The sequence below is a fragment of the Pristis pectinata genome, chromosome 24 (assembly GCF_009764475.1).
Source record: "Pristis pectinata isolate sPriPec2 chromosome 24, sPriPec2.1.pri, whole genome shotgun sequence".
Lineage (NCBI taxonomy): Eukaryota > Metazoa > Chordata > Chondrichthyes > Rhinopristiformes > Pristidae > Pristis > Pristis pectinata.
In genome coordinates this window covers 1,134,166-1,161,144 of record NC_067428.1, presented here as the reverse complement: position 1 = coordinate 1,161,144, position 26,979 = coordinate 1,134,166, and the positions used below count along the sequence as shown (strand labels likewise).

The 26,979-nt window shown below is 50.5% G+C and overlaps 1 protein-coding gene across 5 annotated transcripts in view; it reads right to left on the bottom strand.

Annotated features, from left to right (window-relative positions):
• LOC127582637 (cystinosin-like) overlaps positions 1-7,595 on the bottom strand; it is a 61,944-nt gene extending 54,349 nt beyond the window's left edge. For 2 of the 5 annotated variants that reach the window (XM_052038116.1, XM_052038117.1), the window contains exon 1: positions 1,619-1,662. Coding sequence is in view for 2 of the 5 variants with exons in the window: in XM_052038113.1 (XP_051894073.1) it covers positions 1,619-1,682 (64 nt within the window). In the remaining 3 variants the exon portion in view is untranslated. Of the gene's footprint in view, positions 1-1,618; positions 1,698-2,972; positions 3,107-7,474 lie in introns of those variants that run through there. The other 3 variants (XM_052038113.1, XM_052038114.1, XM_052038115.1) reach the window with 3 other exon arrangements.
• Positions 7,596-26,979: the final 19,384 nt, after the last annotated feature.

Below are 26,979 nucleotides of genomic sequence, written 5' to 3'. Positions count from 1 at the left end.
TTACAATGTCTAAAAGTCATTTGGACAGGTACATGGATAGGAAAGGTTTAGAGGGACATGGGCCAAACACAGGCAAATGGGACCAGCCCAGGAAGGCCCCTTGGTTGGCACAGATGAGTGGGGCTGAAGGGCCTGTATAACTCTATGACTCTCCACAGCTCTGGTCTCCATACAAGGGGCATGAAAACAATGGAGAAATTGCAAAGAGAAAAGAAACTATTCTGAGAGGTTACAGCGATCCTGAAAACTGAACAGTGATGGGCTTTGTTTCTCAGAGAAAGGAAAAACGTAGGGGCTCGCAGGTAGAGGAAGCGAAAGGGTTGGACGGTTTGGCTGGAGAATGTTGCCACCTGGGTCGAGAGGCTGTTGTACAGGGGGGGTGGCTGGTTAGGACTGGCCTTTTCTCATCCGGAGTTTAGAAGCATCAGTAATCTCACTGAAGTATAAATGATTCTCAGAAGGATTGACAAGGTGGATGTGGTGAGATTATTTTCTCCAGCTGAAGACTCAAGATAAGCAGTTTAAACAGGGGTTGGCAGAAACTCTTTGAAACTCTGAACCTCCAGAGGGCTATGAATATGCTGAACAATGTATGTGCAAGGCCAGGTCAGATTTTTGAATGGCGAAGGAATTGAGGGATTTGGACATTAGAAAATGGGACCGAGGCAGCGGAGCGGCCACGATTTTACTGAATGGCTGGGAAGGCTGAGAGTCTGCATTGGCTCTTCCGTGACTCCCTGGTTCACCCATCCCACGTCTTTGCCATGCACTTTCCTCTGCTACCACAGACGCAACACCTGCCCTTGCACCTCCTCCCTCACCATCATCCAGGGACCTAAACACACCTTACAGTCACCTCACCATCCACTATGGCCATCAGGAGGTCCAGGTTACCAGTCATTTTAATTGCCCTCCGTGCTCCCACACCCACCTGTTCATCCTCAGCCTCCTCGACTGCCAGGGTGAGGCTGGAGGAACAGCACCTCATATTCTGCCTGGGCCGTCTACAACCCGATGGCACGAACATTGAATTGTCAATTTCAGGTAACCTGCTCCCCTCCTGTCCCTTTCTCTATCCTTCTGATCTACCCAGGTTCTCCCGCACACAATTCCCACCCCCTCCAAGCCCTCTGTTACCCAGTTTCCTTCCCCTCCCCCAATACACCTGCCCATCAGCTACACACTGCTCCCAGTGCATTCCCTTCCTCCACTTCCTCCCTTCCTGCCCTCCCCACTGCCGTTATTTGCTTCCATACTTCCTTTCCTATCAGATTCCTTCACCCCCAGCCCTTTGCTGCCTCCACCCATCACCTCCCAGCCTCTGTCACTATCTCCGTCCTTCCCTCCCCCACCCGACTCCATCTGCCAGTCAACCCATACTCACCTGGATCCACCAATCGCTTGCCAGCTCCTGCCTCACCCCTCCCCCCTTTATCCTATCTCCCCTCTGTTCTTTCAGTCTAGATGAAGGGTCTCGACCTGAAACGTTGACTGTCCATTTCCCTCTGCAGATGCTGCCTGACTTGCTGAGTTTCTCCAGATTCCAGCATCTGCAGACTTTTGTGTCATCATTACAAACTATTTGGTCAAATGGCTTGGTTCTGTGCTGTATACTCACGGCCTTGAACTTCCAATCGGAAGAAACAGCAGATGGGAACCAACAGCGTTATTTGCAGTTTCATGTTTCAGATTTAAAGCTGGATAGAGACAGAAAATGAGTGTCAGGAATTAATTACCATGCAACCTCTATGGGACTTGCAACACTTATTTACAATGTTCTCTGCAAGCAAAATTCGATTATTGATTCAGATCAATATTATTCCTTAAAGCTAGATTAGAATTGCTTTAAAGTGCAGAAATACACATTTTTCACATGAACCCTATTTACAACTATCTGGTGCTATAACAGTGATGTTTAAGATACACGAACAGGCAGGGAATGAAGGGATAGGGATTATGTGATTTAATTTGGCATTGTGCTCGGCGCAGACATTGCGGGCCAAAGGGCCTGTTCCTGTGCTGTACTGTCAGAGTCATAGAGTCACACAGCACGGAAACAGGCCCTTCAGCCCAACTGGTCCATACCAACCAAGGTGCCCCGTCCAAGCTAGTCCCATTTGCCCACATTTGGCCCATAACCTTCTAAACCTTTCCTCTCCATGTATCTGTCCAACTGTCTTTTAAAAGTTGATATTGTACCTGCCTTGATCACTTCCTCTGGCAGCTTTGTGTAAAAAAAAGTTGCCCCTTAAGTTCCTATTAAATCTTTCCCTCTCACCTTAAACCTATGCCCTCTAGTTCATGATTCCCCAACCCTGGGAAAAAGACTGAGTGCATTTACCCTATCTATGCCCCTCATGATTTTATACACCTCTATAAGATCACCCCTCAGTCTCCAATGCTTCAAGGAATAAAGTCCCAGCCTCTCCCTGTAACTCAGTCCCTCAAGTCCTGGCAACATCCTTGTAAATCTTTTCTGCACTCTTTCCAGTTTAATAACATCTTTCCTACAGCAGGGCGGCAAAACTGAACATTTCCAAGTGTGACCTCAATAGCGTCCTGTACAACTGCACCATGACCTCCCAACTTTTACACTCAATGCCCTGACTGAAGGCGGCCAGCTGCCAAAAGCCACCTTCACCACTGTGTTTACCTGTGACTCCACTTTCAGGGAACCACGTACTTGTACTCCAAGATCCCTCTGCTCTACAACACTCTTCAGGGCCTTACTGTTCACTGTGAAAGTCCTACCTTGATTTACCTGTGCAAAATGCAACACCTTGCACTTATCTGTTCTATGTTCTTCTATCTTCCTGTCTTTGACTTTTATAACTATTAGAATTTTCACATTTGACTGGGTATTTCAATACGGAGAAATCAGCACAGATACAGGAGGAAGGCATTCAGCCCACAGTCTGTCCTGTCACCACTGTGTGACATTATGACAGATCTGTTTAACTCCATTTACTTACCTTGTTCAACATCTGTTGACACCTTTGCCTCAAAAATCTAGTGAGCGATTTGCCCATGTATATCTGGCCAAGACTCTCTCAGGGAAAAATACACCAGATTTCCAGTGACTGTGTAAGTGGTTCCCAACATTTCACTGAAACGAGTTTGAAATTAGGAAAGTTAAAACTGGTAGTTTGAAAAAGAATTAATTATTTTTAAAACGTGGCCCACTTTTCAAATTGTCTGAATATAGTTTCAATTCCTTTTTATCCACCTGTTGCATACTGACAGGAAAGGCAGCTTTTTTAAAATCTGTTGCAAATTTATAGTGTGATCACTTCTTGTTATCATGATCCTGCTTTATTACTCATACTAGCACAAGCTAGGTATTAAAATGTGTACTCAAGTGAGCCACTTTCCACAGGATAGTTAGCCACCAACCTGTCCTTATTTATGGGCCTGTTCTAGTAAAGGTTCTGGCCAATGGTAAGGTACGGGAGGTCAGGGATCATAGTGGCAAAAACATCAAGGCCAATAGTTAAAGATCACACTTGTTAATGGTTGTTGCCCAGCACTTGTGTGGCATCATGTTACTTGCCATTTATAAACCCATATCTGCACGTTGCCTAGACCCTGCTGCATGCAGGCATGGACTACCTTTTCTAAGGAGTTTTATGAGCAGGGTTTGTTGGGATCCTACCACGTAATGGTTTTATAGTGCGCGAAGCTCTACCAATCAAACAGGGACAGGTCCTAGCCATGCTGGTTTCTATGGGATATGTAGAATAATGTTTTAGTCCAACTCAAGCCAAATGTGGGGTGTTGCACACTAAACAGTTAATGGCAAGACTCTCAATGTACAGAGGGATCTTGGGGTCCAAGTCCAAAACTCCCTGAAAGTGGCTGCACAGGTTGATAGGGGAGTAAAGAAGGTATTTATTAGTTGAGTTATTATGTTGAAGAGTCAGAAAGTTATGCTGCAGCTTTATAAAACTCGAGTTAAGCCACACCTGGACTATTGCATTCCGTTCCCATTATAGGGAGGATGTGGAGGCTTTGGAGAGGGTGCAGAACAAGTTTACCAGGACGCTGCCTGGATTAGAGGGCATGTGCTGGAAGGAGAGGTTAGACAAACTTGTGTTGTTTTCTCTGGAGCAGCAGTGGCTGAGGGGAGACCTGAAAGAAGTTTATAAGATTATGAGAGGCATAGAGAGTAGACAGCTGGTATCTTTTTCTCCAGGGTCAAAATGTCTGATACCAGAGGGCATGCATCTAAGGTGACAGGGGTTACAGTGAATGTTCAGAGAATGGAGGGAGATGGACATTGTGTAGGCAGAAGGGATTAGTTTAGTTAGGCATTTAATTACTAGCTTAAATAGTTCAGCACAACATTGTGGGCTGGAGGGACTGTTCCTGTGCTGTACTATTCTATGGTCTATCTCAGATCCCCTCCTTTAACTTTCTCCAGTACACTGATGACTGCATCAGTGCCACTTCCAACCATTGCCCCAAACTAATTTCATTAATTGTAAAAAGCGAAAATGTTGGCATTGCTCAGCAGGTCAGGCATCAGCTATACAACCTGGAAAATCCTGAGCATGCTGGATTAAGTGTTTTAATATACCAAAAAAACAAACTACTGGAGGAACTCAGCAGGTCAGATAGCATCAGTGGTTAAAGGAATGGTTGATGTTCTGGGTCCAGACTCTGCACCAGGACTGACAGTCCAGGACCGATAGCCAGTATAAGAGGGGGAGGGGTGAAGTGGACTGAGGGATGATGAGCAGATGGAGGTGGGAGGGTGGGGAGTGGCAGGGTGGGGAGGGTGGCAGGGTGGAGTTGGGAAACAGAGGCTGGGCTGATAGCTGAAAACAGACTTGGAAAAGGCAGAGTCTCAAGAGGCGCAAATGCTGGACTCTGACAAGGAGGTGATAAGTGGAACCAGATCAGAGATGGCTGATGGGGAGTGGTATGGAAACAAAATGTGGGAGGACCTGGGGGGTCCTCCAAGGTGGAGATACTCCAAGGTGGAGTACAAGGTTAATGGCAGGATTCTGGGTAGTGTGGAGGAGCAGAGGGATCTGGGGGCTTCGTTTCCACAGATCAATGAAAGTTGCCTCACAGGTGGGGGAATCGAGTTTAAGAGCCATGAGGTAATGATGCAGCTCTACAAAACTCTGGTTAGACCACACTTGGAGTACTGTGTCCAATTCTGGTCGCCTCATTATAGGAAGGATGTGGAGGTGTTGGAGAGGGTGCAGAGGAGATTTACCGGGATGCTGTCTGGATTGGAGAGTATGGATTATGAGGAGAGACTAAGGGAGCTAGGGCTTTACTCACTGGAGAGAAGGAGGATGAGGGAGACGTGATAGAGGTGTACAAAATATTAGGAGGAATAGATAGAGTGGACAGCCAGCGCCTCTTTCCCAGGGCACCAGTGCTCAATACAAGAGGGCATGGCTTTAAAGTAATGGGTAGGAAGTTCAAGGGAGATATCAGAGGGAGGTTTTCCACCCAGAGAGTGATTGGTGCATGGAATGTGCTGCCTGGGGTGGTGGTGAAGGAGGCTGATACATTGGTCAAGTTCAAGAGATTGTTAGATAAGCATACAGAGGAAATTAAAATAGGGGGATATGTGGGAGGAAGGGGTTAGATAGTCTTAGGCGTGGTTTAAAGGTCGGCACAACATGGTGGGTCAAAGGGCCTGTATTGTTCTATGATCCTATGGAGGTGCATGTGAATCTGTCTCACCTGGAAGGGCTGTTTAGATCTCTGGATGGTGCTGAGGGAGGTGGTGTAGGAACAAGGGGAAAGTGCTGGGTGGCAGGATGAGTAGACCAAGGAGTCACAGAGAGGGTGATCCCTGAAGAAAGCAGTGGGATCCATTTTGCCGTATCTTGACTATACTTAGTTCCCAATCTATATTGCATCGATTTAGACAATACCACATCCCACAATAATTTTCCCACAGTCTTTGTGTCCACTCAACCAAGACTTCCTCGCTATCATCTGTCAGGACTTTTAACCGTGCTCTTTCTACTTCCCACATTTCTACTCTCACACACATTAGGAGTCCTCTTGCTCTCACCCCATCAATGAACATACTCCATCATTTCCCAACATCTCTAATACTATGTCTTTTTGTGTCTATTTCTCCTCACAAATCACATTTCCATCATCCAGATTTTGTAATGATTCCCACATGGGCAGGCACGGTAGTGTAGCAGTTAGCATAACACTTTACAGCGCCAGCGACCCGGGTTCAATTCCTGCCACTGTCTGTAAGGACTTTGTATGTTCTCCCTGTGTCTGCGTGGGTTTCCTCCGGGTGCTCCGGTTTCCTCCCACATTCCAAAGATGTACAGGTTAGGAAGTTGTGGGCATGCTATGTTGGCGCTGGAAACGTGGCGGGCTGCCCCCAGAATATTCCACATGAAAAAGATGCATTTCACTGTGTGTTTCAATGTACGTGAGACTAATAAAGAAATCTTATTACTAGCCAATTCCACGAGACCATGTAATAGTGTCAAACCATCACTGAGTGAAGTGCTAACGACAGCTTCAGCAGGTGAACATTCAGTAACATTAGAGCCCAGAGTTTGGGTGACCTGGAATGGGGCAGAGGTTACTCAGTCAGGTCAAATGATCAGCAGCTGGGCTTGCTGCAGTCAGAGTGGCAGCGGGGAAATGCTGTGGCCCCAACAGGAGCCTCGGTAAGTAAACAGACCCAATGCAAGTCAGGACCCAGTGCTTTAACTCCCGCTGCTGAGGCACCGTTAACTTAGTGCCCCTGGGACACACACACAGAGAACGCCCCCCCCCCGACACACACAGACCCCCACACCACCCCCCCCCCCCCGGGACACACACAGACCCCCCAACCCCCCCGCAACACACACAGACCCCCACACCACCCCCCCCCCCGGGACACACACAGACCCCCCACACCCCCCCCGACACACACAGACCCCCACACCACCCCCCCCCCCGGGACACACACAGACCCCCCCACACCCCCCCAAACACACACAGACCCCCAACGACACACACAGACCCCCCAACACACACAGACCCCCCCACACCACCCCCCGCCCGACACACACAGACCCCCCCACACCCCCCCCCGGGACACACACAGACCCCCCAACACACACAGACCCCCCACACCACCCCCCGCCCGACACACACAGACCCCCCCACACCCCCCCCCGGGACACACACACAGACCCCCCCACACCACCCCCCGCCCGACACACACAGACCCCCCCACACCCCCCCCCGGGACACACACAGACCCCCCAACACACACAGACCCCCCCACACCACCCCCCGCCCGACACACACAGACCCCCCCCACACCCCCCCCCGGGACACACACAGACCCCCCAACACACACAGACCCCCCACACCACCCCCCCGACACACACAGACCCCCCCACACCACCCCCCCCCGACACACACAGACCGCCCCCCCCCGGGACCCGCAGAGATGAACAAACTGCGGGCGACGGGCGGAACCAACCGGTGTCACCAGCTCCCGGGCACAGCCTGTCGCCACCGACCCTCACACCCAGCACTAGACCCGCTGCAGCGGCCGGCAATGGACTCCGGCCCCTCCGCACCACGTGATCCACACCCAGCTCTCGCGTCACTTCCTGGGGGCGGGGATACAGGCGACGGCTCCTCGAGTCGTTTCCCGGGGGGGGGAGAGGGAGGGGGGAGAGAGGGAGGGGGGAGAGGGAGGGGGGAGAGGGAGGGGGGGAGAGGGAGGGGGGGGGAGAGGGGGAGAGGGAGGGGGGGGGAGGGGGGGAGAGGGGGGGGGGAGGGGGGGAGAGGGAGGGGGGGGGAGGGAGGGGGGGAGAGGGAGGGGGGGGGAGGGAGGGGGGGGAGGGGGGGGAGGGGGGGAGGGGGAGGGGGGGGGGAGGGGGGGGAGGGGGGGAGGGGGGGGGGGAGGGGGGAGGGGGAGGGGGGGGGGAGGGGGGGAGGGGGGGGGGAGGGGGGGGGGAGGGGGGGGGGAGGGGGGGGGGAGGGGGGGAGGGGGAGGGGGGGGGGAGGGGGGGAGGGGGAGGGGGGGGGGGAGGGGGGAGGGAGGGGGAGGGGAGGGGGGGGAGGGGGAGGGGGGGAGAGGGGGGAGGGGGGGGGAGGGAGGGGGAGGGAGGGGGGGAGGGGGAGGGAGGGGGGGAGGGAGGGAGGGAGGGGGGGAGGGAGGGGGGGAGGGGGGAGGGAGGGGGGGAGGGAGGGAGGGGGGGAGAGGGGGAGGGGGGGAGAGAGAGGGGGAGGGGGAGAGGGGGGGAGGGGGAGGGGGGGGAGGGGGGGGGAGGGGGGGAGGGAGGGGGGGGGAGGGGGGGAGGGAGGGGGGGGGAGAGGGGGAGGGAGGGGGGGGGAGAGGGGAGAGGGGGGGAGGGGGAGGGAGGGGGGGGGAGGGAGAGGGGAGAGGGGGAGAGGGGGAGGGAGGGGGGGGAGGGGAGAGGGGAGGGGGAGAGAGAGGGAGGGAGAGAGGGGGAGGGAGGGGGAGGGGGGTGAGTGGGGAGGGGGAGAGGGGGGGAGAGAGGGAGAGGGGGGGGGAGAGGGGGGGGGAGAGAGGGAGATGGGCGGGGATAGAGGGAGAGGGTGAGTGGGAGGGGGGATGGAGGGAGGTGGCAGTCAGGTGCGGGTGAGGGGGGATGGAGGGAGGGGGGAGGTGGGGGAGGGGGGAGAGAGGGAGGGGGAGGTGGGGGAGGGGGGAGAGAGGGAGGGAGGGGGGAGAGAGGGGGGAGGGAGGGGGAGGAGAGGGGGAGGGGGGAGAGAGGGGGGCAGAGCGGGGAGGGGGGAGGAGAGTGGGAGGAGGGGAGGGCGGGAGGGGGGAAGAGCGGGGGGGGAGGAGGTGGGGGGGAGAGGGGGGGAGGAGGCGGGAGGGGGAGGAGGAGGGGGGAGGGGGAGGGAAGGGAGGAGGGGAGGAGGAGGGGGGAGGGATGGGGAGGGGGGGAGTAGGGGGAGGAGAGGAGAGCGGAGAGGAGGGGGGGGGAGGGGAGGGGAGGGGGAGGGGAGGGAGGGGGAGAGGGGGAGGAGAGGAGAGCGGAGAGGGGGGGATTGGGGGGGAGGGGAGGGGGGAGGAGAGGGGGGAGGAGAGGAGGGGAGGGGGAGGAGGGGGGGTCGGGGGGGAGGGGAGGAGGGGGGAGGGAGGGAGGAGAGGGGGGGGAGGGAGGGAGGAGAGGGGGGAGGAGGGGGGAGGGAGGGGGGGGAGAGAGGGGGGAGACCCCATGGGCGGCCTGATGGTTTATAAAATAATGAGAGGCAGAGGCTGGAAGGATGGAGAACCTCTTTCCTATCTGTGCCTCTCATTAGAATAGATTCTGCAGATGTTGGAACCTGGAGCAAACTCCAGCACTCTGTGATGGGAAAGGTATCTGAAGTGTCTTTCTCCCAGGGTGTACAAGTGAAATACCAGAGGACAGGCGTTTCAGGTGAGGGGGGAAAGGAGATGTGCAGGGCAAGTGTTGGGTGCCTGGAACAGGTGCTGGGGGTGGTGGTGGGGGCAGATACGATGGAGATGTTTGAGGGGCATGAATATGCAGGGATATGGATCACATGAAGGCACATAGATATAGTTTACTTTGGCATCATGGTCAGTAGAGACATTGTGGGCCGAAGGGCCTGTTCCTGTGCTGTACTGTTCTCTGATGATAATGGGAACAATAAGGGGAGAATGTGAATGGCAAAGTATCCAGAACCAGATGGGGGAGCTGTGGGCGAACTCTGTGTACAGTGGGTGGATGGAAGGGGGAGGGGGACAAAGATGGGTGATGGGAGGGTCTGGACCAGGTGGTGGTGGGAAAGGAGACAAAAGTGGGAGGACCGGAGGAGGTTCTGAAGGAGAGACACAGCGTGTGGGGGTGGGGGGGACACATCGAAGAGGATGATTGCCTAAAATCGGAAGACTCTGCATTCAAACCATTTGATTGTAAACTGCCCAGGTGGAATATTAGGTGTTCTTCTTGTTTGCATTGGGCCTGGCCCTGCCAGTGGAGAAGGCCGATGACTGACGGGTCGGTTTGGGATGGGAAGGGGAATTGAAATGGCATGCAACTGGGAGGTGGGGATGGCCACTGCAGAGAGAGCGTAGGTGCTCTGCCAAACAGTTGCGCAGTCTCACTGATGTGGAGGAGGCCCAATTGAGAGCACCGAATGCAGTAGGTGAGGTTGCAGGAGGTGCACGTGAATCTTTGCCTAATCTGGAAGGGCTGTTTAGGTCCCTGTATGGTGGTGAGAGAGGGGGTGTAGGAACAAGGGACAAGTGCTGGTGGAGGGGGGGGCAGGGTGAGTAGACCAGGGAGTCACGGGGAGAGTGGTCGCTGCGGAAAGCAGAAATGTCGCATCTCCTATGGTTGCAGGGGAAAGTGCCAGGGGTAGGGGGTGGGTGGGGAGGGATGCGTGGACTAGGGCGTGGTCCATGCAGAAGACAGAAAGGCTTGGGGCGGAGAAGATGTGGCAGGTGGTGGGATCTTGTCGCAGCTGGCGGAAGTGACGATGATGTGCTGGATGCAGAAGTTGTTAAGCTGGAAGGTGAAGACTAGGGGAACGGTATCTCTGTTCTGTCCGGAGGGGACTGGGATGAGAACAGAAGGCCAAGAAACTTTTAAACTGCGAACCATTTAAAATACATTTGAATAAGTACGAGGATAGGAGGGGTTTCAAGGGATATGGGCCAAATGCAGGCAAATGGGACTAGCTTGGTGGGTACTGTGGTCAGGAAGGACAAGTTGGGCCAAAGGGCCTGTTTCCATGCTGTATGACAATGACTAAACAGAGGAGACGCGAGAGCTCCGTCAACCACAAGTCATGTTTCCTGACAAAGGAGAACATTTTGGCTGTCCTGGAATGGAAGGCCTCACCTTGAGAACAAATGTGACAGACACAGAAAAACTGGGAGAAGGAGAGGGCATCCTTACAAGTGTCAGGGTGGTAAGGGGTGTAGTCTTGGAAGTTGTGGGAGTCAGTGGATTTATAGTAAATATCAGTGGGTAGTTTGTCTCCTGAGATGGAGACAGGGAGATCTAGAAAAGGGAGGGAAGTGTCAGAAATGGTCCACGTGAATATAAGCAGGGAGAAGTTGGAGGCGAAGGTGATAAACTTAATGAGTTCAGCACGGGGGCAGGAAGCAGCACCAATTAAGTCATCGATGTATCAGAGTCAAAAAGCAATACAGTACGGATACAGGCCCTTCGCCCAACCAGTCCTACCCAGCCAGTCCCAACTTCCTACATTCTGCCCATATCTCTTTAAGCACTGCCCCTCCATGTACCTATCCAAGTGCTTCTTAAATGATACTATTGTACCTGCCTCACCCACTTCCTCTGGCAGCTCGTTCCATATACTCACCCTCTGCATGGAAATGTTGCCCCTGTCACCCTAAATCGATGCCCCCTAGGTTTGGACTCTCCTACCCTGGGCAACAGACTGTTACTGTCCACCTTGTATATGCCTTTTATAACTTTAACTATTTCTATAAGGTCACCCCTCATTCTCCAAGGAATAAAGACCTAAAGAGAAAGAGTTGGGGAGTGGTACTGGAGAAGGTTTAGAACAGGGACTGTTCCACTTACCCAACAAAAAGACAGGCATAGCTAGGCCCATATGGGTACCCATGGCTACCCCTTTGATTTTTTAGGAAGTGTGAGGGATCAGAAGTTGTTTAGGGTAAGAACAAGTTCAGCCAGGCTGTGTTGGTGGAGGGGAACTGGTTAGATCTTTGTTGCAGAAAGAAACAGAGGGCTTTAAGACCTTCCAGATGGGGGATGGAGGTGTATTAAGATTGGACATCCATCGTGAAGATGAGGCGGTGGGGACCAGGAAATAGCAAGTTGCCAAAGCAGTGAAGGGCATGCGAGGTATCCCGGATGTAGGTGGGAAGGGACTGGACAAGGGGAGACAGGACAGAACTAAGGTATGAGGCAATAAGTTCAATTTTTCTGTGGGTTTCTTCCAGACTGGTTCTGGAGTTTCCCCTATATTGTTGTAATGTTGAAAGCAATTAGTCAGATGACATTGTCCTTAAAGTGATGACAGCATTGAACAACAATTGTTGTCCGTATGACACCCATGTAATTTGTATACAGATATCTACACAGGTTCTCAAATACAGAGTGCAAGGTTCATGTACGTGCTGTTACAGTGCTGCCCAAATGAGTTTGTGCTTTCAGAGTGGAAAGGACGTATGCAGGTTAAACTACTGTACTTGTTTTTGTAATGACACATCGCACACCAAGTGCTGACCTTGGTTAATACACATGATGCCATAACTGACAGAAATACAGGAGCGCTGTTTGTTTAAGCAAGCTCATGATTACCACCTTGAATGTCCAATTTGATACAGAAGTACAACGAAGAAGTTCTACGCTGTTCTCCAAACAATATTCCTGATGTGGCCTCACCAACATCTTGTACAGCTGTAACATGGCATCCAACTCTGGTACTCGATGCCCTGTCCGATGAAGGCAAGCACGCCATACACCGCCTCCATTACCTTGTCTACATGTGTCGCCACTTTCAGGGACCAATGTACCTGTAACCTAGGTCTCTCTGTTCAACAACACTCTCTGGGGGCCCTATCATTTACTGTGTAAGTCCTGCCCTGGTTTAAATTCCAAAAATGCATCTTTTTGCATTTACCTGAGTTAAAGTCCATCTGCCATTCCTTTGCCCACTTTCCCAGTTGATCCAGATCCTCTTCACTGTCCACCACACCAACAATTTTGGTGTCATCTACAAACCTACGAACCATGCCACCTATGTTTTCATCAAAATTGTTAATATATATGACAAACAACAGAGGACCCAGCACCGATCCCTACGGCACAGGCCTCCAGTCTGAAAAACAACCCTTCACCACCACTCTCTGACTCCTTCCACCAAGCCAATTCTGTATACAATTGGCAAGCTCAGTCTGGGTCCCATGTGGTCTCACCTTCCAGAGCAGTCTGCCATGCAGGGCCATGTCAAAAGCCCTGCTAATGTCCACTTAGACAATGTTGACCACCCCTTCAAAGAACTCAATCAAGTATGTGAAACACATTTCCCCACGCACAAAGCCGTGCTGACTCTCCCTAATCAGTCCCTGCCTTTCCAAATTCTGGTAGATCCTGTCTCTCAGAATCCCCTCCAGTAACTTTCCCACCACTGATGTCAGGCTCACCAGCCTGTAGTTCCCTGGCTTGTCCTCGCTGCCCTTCTCAAATAAATGCACAACATTAGCCATCTTCCAGTTCCAGTAGCTCACCTGTGACTAACAAAGATAGAAAAATCTCTGCCAGGGCCCCAGCAATTCTTTTCACTTGCTTCCCACAATGTCCTCAGAAACACTATACCAGCTCTCTCCCCTCTACACTCTCAGTCTGATGCAGGGTCTCAACTCAAATTGTGGAACAAAACACAAACTGTTGGAGGAACTCAGCGGGTCAGGCAGCATCTGTGAAGACCGAGGGATGAACAGTACGATGCAGGGTCATGACCTGAAATGTCGACCATCCCTCTGCCTCCACAGATGCTGCCTGACCCACTGAATTCTTCCAGCAGTTTGTGTTTTTGCTCCAGATTCCAGCACCTGCAGCCTCCTGTGTCTTCAGATGACTTTTCTCCTCCTTTTCGGACGACAAGGATCATGAACTCCAACAGCTCTCGGTTTCCAATAACCCTCTGGATCTTTCTCTCCCTTCACCGTCCTCAGACTCCATCATCCCCCCCTCCCGTCCCACCCCTCTGCCCCTTCTGAACTAATCCCCTCTAATCCCAAATGATCAGTCCTCACAGAGTGAGGCCTCATCCCTCTCTGTCCCTTTCTCACTGAATTCCCAGCTGGACATGATGTGGAACTCTTCTTCCTCCGGCTCTGTGGCCCCAAACTCTCCTTCACTCACTCTTCAGTACTCCCGATCCACCGAGACACCTCTAGATCTATTCATTGATAACTGCCAACGTGACATTGACCATCCAGACTTTTCCACTCCCTTCTCACACTCTAACCTATCCCCTTCTGAAGTTGCAACACTCCGTTCACTAAGAACCAACCCCAATATTGTCATCAAACCCACTTCCAAGGGTAATGCTGCTGTGGTCTGATGATATCTTACAGAGGCTGGATGCCAGGTCTCAGACACCACTCTCAGGACTGTGACCGCATCATCGAACAACAGGTTGTGCGTGGTCACCCGGATGGTCAGAGACATTTCCTCCGGAGATCTTCCCTCCACACCTTCCAGTCTTATAGCCGCACAGCCCACTTCTGCCTCCTGCCCAAAACCCACAAGCAGCGCTGCCTGGCAGACACATTGTGTCAGCCTGCCCTTGCTCCACCAAATTATGTTTTTCTTACCTTGGCTCTATCCTCTTTCACCTGGTCTGGTCCCTTTATTCCACTTATTTCTGTGACACCTCTGGAGCCCTCTGCCAACTTGACCATTTCAAATTCCCTGATCCCAATGGGCCATCTTTACCATGGATGCACAATATCTTTATGTCTCCATCCCACGTCAGGAGGAGCTGAAGGCCTCCTGCTTCTTCCGGCAGCAGAGAACCAACCAGTTCCCCTCCATCAAAACACTTCCAATTGGCTGAACTTGTTCTCACGTTGAACAACATCTCCTTCTGCACTCACTCCCTCGAGATCAAAGGTGTCACCATGGACGTTCGCATGGGCCCAGCTCTGCTGGTCTTTTTGTGGGATAAGTGAAGCAGCACTGTATTGGCGTTGCCTCCTGCACTCCTGCAGAACTCAACAGTTTCATTACTTTGGAGTAAAAACACAAACTGCTGGAGGAATTCAGTGGGTCAGGCAGCATCTGTGGAGGCAGAGGGATGGTCGACTTTTCGGGTCATGACCTTGCATCGTACTGTTCATCCCTGTCTTTCCAGATGCTGCCTGACCCGCTGAGTTCCTCCAGCAGTTTGTGTTTTGCTCCACAATACGGCATCTGCAGCCTCTTGTGTCTCCAGTCTCATTACTTTTCTGTCAGTTCCCACCCTGCCCTCACCCTCACCCTCACCCTCACCCTCACACAGTCATTCTCTGACCCTTCCCTTCCATTTCTGGATCTCTCTGTCTCCATCTCAGGAGGTGGGGTAGCCACCAACATCCATTACAAGCCAACCAGCTCCCACAGCTCTCTCACCCTGCCTCCTGTAAGGACTCATTCCATTCTCCCAGTTCCTCTGTCTCTGTTAAATTTGCTCCGATGTTGAGATATTTTGTACAGGTGCCTCTGAAAAGTCTTCCTTCATCCTGAACTGTCACTTCCCCTCTACCATATCTCATCCATTTTCTGTGACTCTGCTCTCACCCTCCAGGACAGAACACGGACAGTGTTTCCCTGGTCCTCAGCTTCCACCCCACTACCCTCCACATTCAACAGATCATTCTCCACAACATCTGCCACCCACAAAGAGATTCTACCCCTGACACACCTTCCCCTCTCTTTCCCTTTCAGCATTTCACAAGGACCGTTCCCTCCATGACTTCTTGGTCCACTCCACCATTCCCACCAACCACTCCACTTCATATGGCACTTTCCCTTGTCACCACAGGAGATGCAACAGCTGTCTTGTCACCACTTCCCTTCCCAGGGACCCAGTGATCCACCTGCACCTCTAATATAGTGTGCTCCATTCAGCGTTCACAATAGAGTTCGAGTTATACGGGCCCTTTGGCCCAACTCGTCCATGCCGACCACGGTGCCTTCCTGAGTTGGTCCCATTTGCCTGTATTGGGCCCATGTCCCTCTAAACCTTTCCTATCAATGAATCTGTCCAAACATCTTTAAACATTGTAATTGTACCCGCCTCGACCACTTCCTCTGGCAGCTCGTTCCACACACCTACCACCCCCCGTGTGAACCTGCTCCTCAAGTCCCCTTTAAATCTTTCCCCTCTCACCTTAAACCTATCCCTCTAGTTTTAGACTCCCCTACCGTGGGAAAAAGACTGTGAGCACCCACCTCATGACAATGCCCCTCATGATTTTATAAACCTCTTTATAATGTTTGCGGCCTACATGGGACATTGAACCGTACAGCACAGGAACAGGCCCTTCAGCCCACGATGTTGTGCTGAACTAATTAAACCAGTAATTAAACACCCAACTAAATTAATCCTTTCTTCCTACACAATGTCCATATTCCTCCATTCTCTGCACATTCATGTGTCCATCTAACAGCCTCTTGAACCCCTCTATTGTAACCATCTCCAGCACCACCCCTGGCAGCGCATTCCAGGCACCTACCACTCTCTGTGTAAAAAAAAGTACTTGTCCAGCACATCTCCTTTGAACTTGCATCCTCTGACCTCAAATACATGCCCTCTAGTATTAGATATTTCAACCCTGGGATAAAGATACTGATTGTCTACCCTATCTATGCCTCTCATAATCTTATAAACTTCTGTCAGGTCTCCCCTCAGCCTCCAATGTTCCAGAGAAAACAACCCAAGTTTGTCCAACCTCTCCTCATAGCTCATGACCTCTAATCTAGGCAGCATCCTGGTGAACCTCTTCTGCACCCTCTCCAAAGCCTTCACATCCTTCCTTTAATGGGGCAACCAGAACTGAATGCAATACTCCAGATGTAGGTCTAACTAAAGTTTTATAAAGCTGCAACATAACTTCCTGACTCTTGAACTAAATGCTTCAGCTACTTTAGCCTTCTTTACCAATGTGGCCTTCTCCTCACCGGAGAAACCAATGGATAATTGGGTGATCACTTTGCGGAATACTCATGTCCAATCCTCAGGGCTGACCCTGAGCTCCCGTTGCTGCCTCTTTAATTCCCTGTCCCACTCCCACTGTGACCTCTCGATCTGTAGCCTCCACAACACGATCTTGAGGAATGTGCCATCTGGGCACATTGCAGTCTTCTGGACTCAATACTGAATTCCACAACTTCAGATAACTTGATTGCTCAGTCATTAGTCACCTGTGACATGACCTCTTTTTCTCTCTGGGAGTGGAGGACGTACCCAGCCTGACCTGCCAGCCATGTTCTCCTGCTCTGCATTTTGCAACTTCCACATTCTTTTGTCTCTGTTCTCACTCTCTAACTGTTCCCATTCACTCATTGACCAGATAATCTGTTTACAGTTTATCCCCATGGTCACCCTGGTTTCACCCTGTCAGAGACATCCTCTTCTCCCACCTTCCCTGCAGCTTCACATTTGTTTTGTCTCCTCTTCAGTTCTGGTGAAGGGTCTCTGACCTGAGGCATTATCTCTGTTTCTGCTCAGATGTGGCCTGACCTGCTGAGTATTTCCAGCATTTTCTGTTCTTGTGCTCCAGTGGCTCAGTGCTGCAGTTGAAGTTATTGTGCAGGTTATTTCCTGGTTTACTAGTTCCTGCCACAGTTTGGTCTCTTGGAACTTTCTGATGGGTTCTTACATTTTTCAAGGCTGGCTTTGCATTGAGATGTTTTGTGCTTTGTTATTTCTGCTGCTCTGCTCCTCACAAGGGTCCATGCATGGGAAGGGACTGGAAACAGTGCCTTCAGGAAGGGAGGAAGTAACAATATCACGATGCTTCCATTGGAGAAGGGAATCGAAAGGGACTGTGGTGTATCAGTAGTTATGTAAATAGGTCATGTGGACAGAGGACATAGTGACACCATCATGATGTAGCGTGGGTGTTCCTTGCTGTCAGAGTTAGAATAAATACCCTTGTTGAAAGTTCCCGTGTCCTGTAGCAGTTACTGTAAGTGGAAGTTCTCACCACTACAACAGTGTACAAGAATCATTGCAGGAGGAGGGACAGAAGGGGTAACATGGAAGAAGGGTAAGTTTGCCCTTTGATTATTGCTGCTTTGGTCTCAGATCCCCTCAGTACAGTGCAGGCAGGATGGCAGACGGCAGTGGAATGCTCCTCCTCTAGGATGTGGGAATTCAGGGAACGTGATGGTCTCCCTGATGACAGCACCTGCGGGAAGTGCAGCCAACTTCAGCCCCTGAAAGACCAGATTAAGGAGCTGGAGCTGGAGGTGGATGAACTCAGGAACATCAGGGAGGCTGAGCGAGTCATAGACAGGGCTTTTGAGTAGGTGGTTACACCCAGAGGGCAGGATTCAGGGACTGGATGGGTGAGCACCGAGAGAGGTAGGGGGAAAAAGAAGTCAGTGCAGGGTCCCCCTGTGGCCATTCCTCTCAGCAACAGTATACCCCTTTGGATACTGCTGAGGGGGATGACCTAACTGGGAAAGGCAGCAGCAGCCAGGCCAGTAGCACTGTGGATGGCATCCTGATAACAGATGTGATGGGACAAATGGTTTGAAGTGTTTGTACTTTAATGCTGGGAGTATTATGGGCAAGAGTGATGAACTTAGAGCATGGATCAATACATGGAACTATGATGTTGTGTCCATTACAGAGACTTGGTTGAGGGAGGGACAGGAATGGGTGATTGATGTACCAGGGTTTTGAAGTTTTAGGAAGAATAGAGAGGGGTTAGAATAGGGGGAGGAGTTACAGTCCTAATTAGGAATAATATATCAACTGCAATCCAGGGAGACCTTTATGGAGGCTCGGATACAGAGTCAATATGGGCAGAACTCAGGAATAGGAAGGGTGCAATCACTCTCCTGGGGGTGTACTACAGACCTCCCAATAGCCACCGGGACATTGAGGAAAGGATATGCAAACAGATTAGGGAAATGTGAAAAAATTACAGGGTTGTGGTCATGGGAGACTTCAACTTCCCTGATATAAATTGGGACTTTTTTAGTGCGAGGGGATTAGATGGGGCAGGATTTGTTAGGTGTATCTAGGAGGGGTTCTTAAATCAATATGTTGACAGTCTAACAAGGGGAGAGGCTATTCTGGACCTGGTGCTGGGTAATGAGCCTGGCCAGGTGACTCACCTATCAGTGGGTGAGCAATAGGGGAACAGTGACCACAGCTCATTCACTTTCAGGATAGCAATAGATAAGGTCAAGGAGGAGGTAGTGTTAGGTCTCCTAAACAGTATTAAGGTGGATAAGTCCCCGGGGCCTGATGGGATATACCCCAGGTTACTGAGGGAGGCAAGAGAGGAAATTGCTGGGGCCTTGACCAGTATCCTTGCGTCCGCTTTGACCATGGGTGAGGTCCCAGAGGACTGGCGAGTGGCTAATGTTGTTCCTCTATTTAAGAAAGGAACAAGGGAAAATCCAGGAAACTATAGACCAGTGAGTCTCACGTCAGTTGTAGGGAAATTGCTGGAGAAATCCCTTAGAGATAGGATATACGAGCATCTGGAATCCAATGGCTTGATTAGGGAAAGCCAGCATGGCTTTGTGTGGGGCAACTCACGTCTTACTAACCTGGTTGAGTTTTTGACAGGGTGACAAGAGAGGTTGATGAAGGTAGAGCTGTGGATGTCATCTATATGGACTTCAGTAAGGCATTTGACAAGGTCCCACATAAAAGGTTAATCAAGAAAGTTGGGATGCATGGAGTCAGTGGAGAACTGGCTATGTGGATCCAGAACTGACTTGCCTGTAGAAGACAGAGGGTGGTGGTTGAAGGGACTTATTCGGGCTGGAGGTCTGTGAGTAGTGGTGTTCCGCAGGGATCTGTGCTGGGACCTCTGCTGTTTGTGATGTACATAAATGACCTGGATGAGTATGTTGATGGGTGGATTAGTAAGTTTGCAGACGATACCAAGATTGGTGGAGTTGTGAATAGTGTAGAAGACTGGCGACGGACACGGCGTGATATAGATCAGCTGCAGATGTAGGCAGAGAAATGGCAGATGGAGTTTGACCTGGATAACTGTGAGGTGTTTCACCTTGGTAGGACTAGTGTCAAGAGGCAGTACACTCTTAAGGGCAAGACCCTTAACAGTGTTGAAGAGCAGAGAGACCTTGGGGTGTGAGTCCATGGCTCACTGGAAGTGGCTATACAGTGAGTTAGGGTGGTTAAGAAGGCTTATGGAAGGCTTGCATTTATTAATCGACGTATTGAGTACAGGAGTCAGGAAGTTATGATGCATCTCTACAGAACTCTGGTTAGGCCGCATTTAGAGTATTGCGTGCAATTCAGGTCACCTCACTATAGGAAGGATGTTGAGGCTTTAGAGAGGGTGCAGAGGAGGTTTACCAGGATGCTGCCTGGATTGGAGGGCATGTGCTATCAGGAGAGGCTGGACAAACTTGGGTTCTTTTCTCTGGAGCAGCAGAGGCTAAGGGGTGATCTGTTGGAAGTGTATAAAATTATGAGGGGTGGACAAGCAATACCAGAGGGCATGTATTTAAGGTGAGGGGGGTAGGTTCAGAACAGACGTGAGGGGTATGTTTTTTACTGAGAGAGGGGTGGATGCCTGGAATGCGTTGCCTGATAGGGTGGTGGAGGCAAGTTCACTGGGGGCTTTTAAGAGGGGTTTGGATGAGCACATGAATGAGAGGAAAATAGAGGGATATGGGCATTCTGTAGGTAGGAGGGATTAGCTATGTCGGCACAACATTGTGGGCTGAAGGGCCTGTTCTGTGCTGTACTGTTCTATGTTCTATGTTGCAGAAGTTCCATCTACCTGAAAACATCTGTATTAATATTCTTTCAACTTGTTATGTAGAGGAGAGGCCAGAAAAGGGGTGGGGGGGGCGGGACTTTGAATTGTGTATCCCCTCCTCCAGTCTCTGCTCTGACCCTTCTTACATTGCCCAGATGCTGCCTTCCATGTGGTGTGCGGTTGGGGCTGCGCTCCTTGTGTGTGGCTCTATGTGTGACCTTCTGTTGACAGGACAAGGGCATTGTGTTACTGAGAGACGTGTGGGGAATTTGGGAAATGTGGAGAAGAGCACAACATGGTGTTGTGATGGGAGGAGGCAGAGTGTACAGTCGGTGTAATGTGAGTGTACCATGACTGCATCCTGCTGTATCCTCATGAAAGAATTTCAGAACCAACTGTGCAAGTTGAATCGATGCACTTTCCCTACATTGCCACCGCCTGCTTGTGGGGCATCACTGTTGGTGCTGATGTCCTCAGAATTATGCAGGAGCCGGGAGCAGAGTTTCCTCAACATTTTAGCCAAAGGCAGACTTGACAATGTTCTGCCTGCAAGGGCTGCTGGCAGCAACGAGATCCCACTACCAGCCACATCTCCTCCCTGACCCTTTCCACTGTCCGCACGGACCACTTCCTCCCTGACTCCCTGCTCCACTCATCCCTCACCACCCACCCCTCCCTGACCCCTGGCACTTTCACTGATACTTTAACACTTTCACTTCCCACAGATACGGCCTGACCTGTTGAGTATTTCCTGCATTTTCTGTTTTTATTTCAGATTTCCAGCATCTGCAGTTTTGTTTCAGGCATCCCATTTGCCTTTGTCAATACTCTCTCTACCTGTGGCAACTCTCTGGGACTTATCGACTTATATCCCAAGGCCACCCTGTTCATCAAAACTCCTTGGTCCTACCTTCTGCTGGGTCTGTCCTACCCTTGTTCCCAACAGCACGATACCTCAGTGTTATACAGTCACAGACCTGTCCCCAACTGTTCTGTTCCCCAGAAAAATACAGTGAGAGGCCTGTCCCTGCCATACTGTACCCAGCGGTGTACCAGGTAGGCGTGCCTCCACCAGTACTCCTGGAATCAGGCAGCACAGAAACAGGCCCTTCAGCCCACTATGTCTGTGCTGTACTAACCCCATTTACCAGCACTTGGTTCAGAGCCCACCATGCGTTGGCAATTCAAGTGCTCATCCAGATGCTTCTTAACAGTTGTGAGAGAACCAGCCTCCACCAGTTCCTCAGGCAGTGTGCTCCAGGTGGCTACTGCTTCCTGGATGGAGCTTCCACAGACCTCCTCTAAACCTCTTCCTCCTCTTCTGAAACATCCGCCCTCTGGTCTTCGACACCTCTGCCGTAGGAGAAAGTTTCTTCCTGTCTACCTTATGTTTACGTCTCTCAGAATTCTGTAAACCCCGATCTTACCTCTCTCACGATCTACCCTGTAAACACCTCAGCCTCCTCTGGTCCAAGGAAGACAAACCCAGCCTTTCCATTCTGTCCTCAAACTGAAACACTCCGTCCCTGGCAGCATCCTGGTGAACCTCCTCTGCACCTCCTCCAGTGCAGTTGCACCCTTCCCATAGAGTGGCAACAGTAACTGCACACAGTCTGCCAGCTGTGGCCTAACAAATGTTTTATAAAGTTGTACCAAGACTTCTCTTCTCCCATGCTCTATCCCCCAGCTCCTGGAAGCAAATTTCCTGCATTCCTTCATTACTCTCCTCTCTGCCAGTGTTGCCACTTTCAGGGATCCTTGGTGCTACAGTATACTGCAGTGCTGGACCGGGACCAACTGGAAGGCCTCAGAACTCTGCCCACATCACACACTGACAATCCCACACCACCAGGCCTGCCCCTGAAAACATGCCCTGGTGCATGAAGCTGCTTGTCAATGTCCCACTGCTCCTCGGGCTTGCATTGTATGCACACATACAGTATCTGGCTGTGGAACTGTCCTGGGCACCATTGACGAGGAAAATGGAGTTTTATATCAAAGTTAAATGGGACAGACAGGTTTCTTCCTATACAGGTGCTGTTTGTGGCTTTTGGCAACTCTGCACCTTATCCTTCCCCTCAAGCTGTCAGCAGGTCTCGTTGTTATGTACAAGCACCATCGGTACCACAGCCAGAGCTGATGTCAGCATGGGCAGTCTGTGCAACACCCCTAATTTGAACAGCAATATCTAAACCATGAGTTTGGATTCATCTTTGCCTTAATGAACTCATTATGGCCATACAGTATCAAAGTAACTACTCCAGACTGCTTTAACCTCTGGGCCAGGAGCATACAGATGGCTAATGTCAGATGCTTATAAATAATAAATTGGAATATTGTTGGAATATTACTGTCTGGCTGTCATGCCTGTGAATGTGTGTAACATAAGCTGGAAGTGAACCCGTTGGTGCACAGAAAGGGGTGTGTGCAAGGCCGGTCTGAGGTCAGGCAGATCACATTCTTTTCACTAGTAGCCTTTTACATGAGGATGAGTGAAACGATCCCATTATCGTTCAGCAATAAACTAGCCAATGAGAGCAGCAATCTGATCCTCCTCGCTGGCTCCAGATCAGCTCTCCTCATATCTGAGAACAGGAGGAAGAGTTGGGAAGAGCTGGACGATCAGCCTCACCAGCAAGCATGGGCAACAAGCAAACCATCTTCACAGCACAGCAGCTTGATGCGTATCAGGTAGGAACCCAGCCCAGGAGACGTTTATCCTGACAATCACCGATTGTCCTGAACCTCACAAGTATGTTTGGTACAAAGTCACAGGAGAGCTTGAAAATCCTTCCATTTCTGATCTTCCTTGAAACTCTCTCGTAGTTTTACTCTCTCGCGTAGCACACACTGAGTTACAATCACTCCCCTAAAAATGACTCGAGTCTCAATCTCTCCCACAACACTCCAACTCTTGTTGCCAATTAAATGCAGCACTCAGTGAAACACACCAATGACTTTGCTTTTAACTATATTTTAATAATTGTGGTTAGTTCAAATGACTCAAAGATTCACAACATAGTTTGAAATGAAACACATTAACTCTTTAGTTGCTTAACTCTTTTAGTTTTTTTCACAACTTCCAAAACCCATTATTCAGGTGTTACCTGCTCGAGATAATCCTGGCCAGAGTTTGATGTAGCGAGTCCTTCTGCAGTTGTTGGTCTCCAGTCACTGCTGCCACTCATCTCATGACAGATCCTTTTCTCAAGTTTCCTGAAACATGTTCTTTACCCCTCCAAAGCAATTACAGAGCTCTCACCCTGACAGGGATGTGACGTGCAAATCCATCTTATCAGCGTCATTGCAATTCTTCCGTTCTTTTAATCTAATTCCTTTTTTAATTTGTATTTTAAAGGACTGCACCTTTTTCACACGGAAGGAGATCCTGAGGTGAGTAACACATGCCAGCTGTCTGCACTGAAAGCAAAACATCAAGCCCTCAAAAGAGCCGCAGTTGCATCTCTGCACTTAAAAACAAAACTGATCAAGGCTCCCCTTAAACGCTGCCCTGAGTGTGACTGGGTGCAGTTGCTGCAGACCATATGCTGAAAGGTTTCCAAGATCAGGAAATCCTAGTGTTGACTCCCAGTGAGATCAGTTAGTAGCTGAAATTGGGAGGACCCCTTGAGGAGTGGGAGTGGTTTAGTGGCTAAGATAATAACAAAAACTACAGATGCAGAGATGAAATCTGTACAGAGAGGACGGGTTACACCCGAATCTGAGGGGGGCCAATATTCCTTGCAGGCCAGGTTTGCTAGGGTGGTTCAGGAGGGTTTAAACTAGATTGCTGAGGGGGATGGGAACTGGAGGGATTAGGTCAGAGGAAGAAAGGGATGGGGAAAATGTCAGATCTGACAGGTAGAGAGGCTTTGAGGAAGGAGAAGCAGAGTACAGGCTACAAAAGTAGTAAGGTGGATGGGCTAAAGTGCCATTTACTTGAATGCGAAGAAGCATCAGGAATAAGGGAGATGAACTGAGAGCTTGGATAAGTACCTGGGACTACTGATATTGTAGCTATTACAGAGGACATGGCTGACAGTCAGAGCAGGAATGGATATTGAATATTCCTGGTTTTCAGTGTTTTAAAACGGATAGGGAGGGGGGGAGAAGAGGAGGAGGGGTGGCAATACTGGTCCGGGACACTAGTTACAGCTGCAGAAAGGGTAGATAATGTAGAAGGATCCTCTCTAGAGTCAATGTGGGTGGAAGTTAGGAATAAGGAAAGGAGCAGTTACCTCTTACTGGGAGTATTCTATAGACCCCCCGGTAGCAGTAGGGATACTGAGGAGCAGATTGGGAGGCAGTTTTTGGAAAGATGCGAAAATAACAGGGTTATTATAATGGGAGACTTCAACTATCCAAATATTGATTGGCACCTGCTTAGTGCCAAAGGTTTAGACGGGGGGGCAGTTTGTTAAGTGTGTCCAGGACGGATTCCTGTCACAGTATGTTGACAGGCCGACTAGAGGGAATGCCATATTAGATCTAGTTTTAGGTAATGAACCGGGTCAGGTGACAGATCTATCGGTGGGTGAGCATTTGGGGGACAGTGACCACTGCTCCCTAACCTTTAGCATTGTCATGGACAGGGATAGGAGCAAAGAGGATGGGAAGATAATTAATTGGGGAAAGGTGAATTATGAGGCTATAAGGAGAGAACTTGCGAGTGTAAGTTGGGATGACATTTTTGAAGGGAAATGCACTATGGGGATGTGGTCGATGTTCAGGGATCTCTTGCAGGATATTAGGGATAAATTTGTCCCGGTGAGGCAGAGAAGGAATGGCAGGGTGAAGGAACCATGGGTGACAAGGGAGGTGGAACAACTAGTTAGGAAGAAGGTGGCAGCATACGTAAGATGTAAGCAGCAAGGATCAGACAGGGCTCATGAGGAATATAGAGTAGCAAGGAGGGAACTTAAGAAGGGGCTGAGGAGAGCGAGAAGGGGACATGAAAAGGCTTTGGCGAGTAGAGTTAAGGAGAATCCCAAGGCTTTTTACTCATACGTGAAGGGCAGAAGGATGACGAGAGTAAAGGTAGGACCGATTAGAGACAAAGGTGGGAAGATGTGCCTGGAAGCTGTAGAAGTGGGTGAGGTTCTCAATGAATACTAGTCACCAAAGAGAGGGGTCTTGATGACGCTGAGGACAGTGTTGGTAAGGGTAATGTTCTAGAGAAAGGATGTGTTGGAGCTGTTAGAGATATCAAGAGAAAGGATGTGTTGGAGCTGTTGGAGATATCAAGAGAAAGGATGTGTTGGAGCTGTTAGAAAATATTAGGACAGATAAGTCCCCGGGGCCTGACAGAATATTCCCCAGACTGCTTGGTGAGGTGAGGGAGGAGATCGCTGAACCGTTGGTTAGGATCTTTGAGTCCTCGTTGTCCACGGGGATGGTACCGGAGGATTGGAGGGTGGCGAATGTTGTCCCCATATTCAAAGAAGGTAGTAGGGGATGGTCCAGGGAATTACAGACCGGTGAGCCTTACATCTGTGGTGGGTAAGATGTTGGAAAGGATTCTAAGAGATAGGATCTATGAGCATTTGGAGAAACGTGGACTGATTAGGGACAGCCAGCATGGATTTGTGAAGGGAAGATCTTGCCTTACAAGACTGATAGAGTTCTTTGAGGAGGTGACCAGGAAGATTGATGAGGGTAGTGCAGTAGGTGTGGTCTACATGGATTTCAGTAAGGCGTTTGACAAGGTTCCACATGGTAGACTTCTTCAGAAGGTCAGAGGGCAAGGGATCCAGGGAGGCTTGGCCGTGTGGATTCAGAATTGGCTTGCCAGTAGAAAGCAGAGGGTTGTGGTGGAGGGAGTGCATTCGGATTGGAGGGCTGTGACTAGTGGTGTCCCACAAGGATCGGTTCTGGGACCTTTACTTTTTGTGATATTTATTAATGACTTGGATGAGGGGGTGGAAGGGTGGGTTAGCAAGTTTGCAGATGACACAAAGATTGGTGGTGTTGTGGATAGTGTGGAGGGCTGTCGACAGAGAGATATTGATAGGATGCAGAGCTGGGCTGACAAGTGGCAGATGGAGTTCAATCCAGAGAAGTGTGAGGTCAAACTCCAAGGCGGAGTACTAGGTAAATGGCAGGATTCTAGGCAGTGTGGAGGAGCAGAGGGATCTGGGGGTCCATATCCACAGATCACTGAAAGTCACCTCACAGGTGGATAGGGTAGTTAAGAAGGCTTATGGGATGTTAGCTTTCATAAGTTGTGGGATCAAGTTTAAGAGCTGCGAAGTGATGATGCAGCTTTACAAAACTCTGGTTAGACCACACTAAGAGTACTGTGTCCAGTTCTGGTCATCTCATTATAGGAAGGATGTGGAGGCGTTGGAGAGGGTGCAGAGGAGGTTTACCAGGATGCTGCCTGGATTGGAGAGTATGGATTATGAGGAGAGACTAAAGCTTAACTCATTGGAGAGAAGGAGGATGAGGGGAGACATGATAGAGAGGATATTGAGAGGGGAGGCAAGATATTGAGAGCAATAGATAGAGTGGACAGCCAGCGCCTCTTTCCCAGGGCA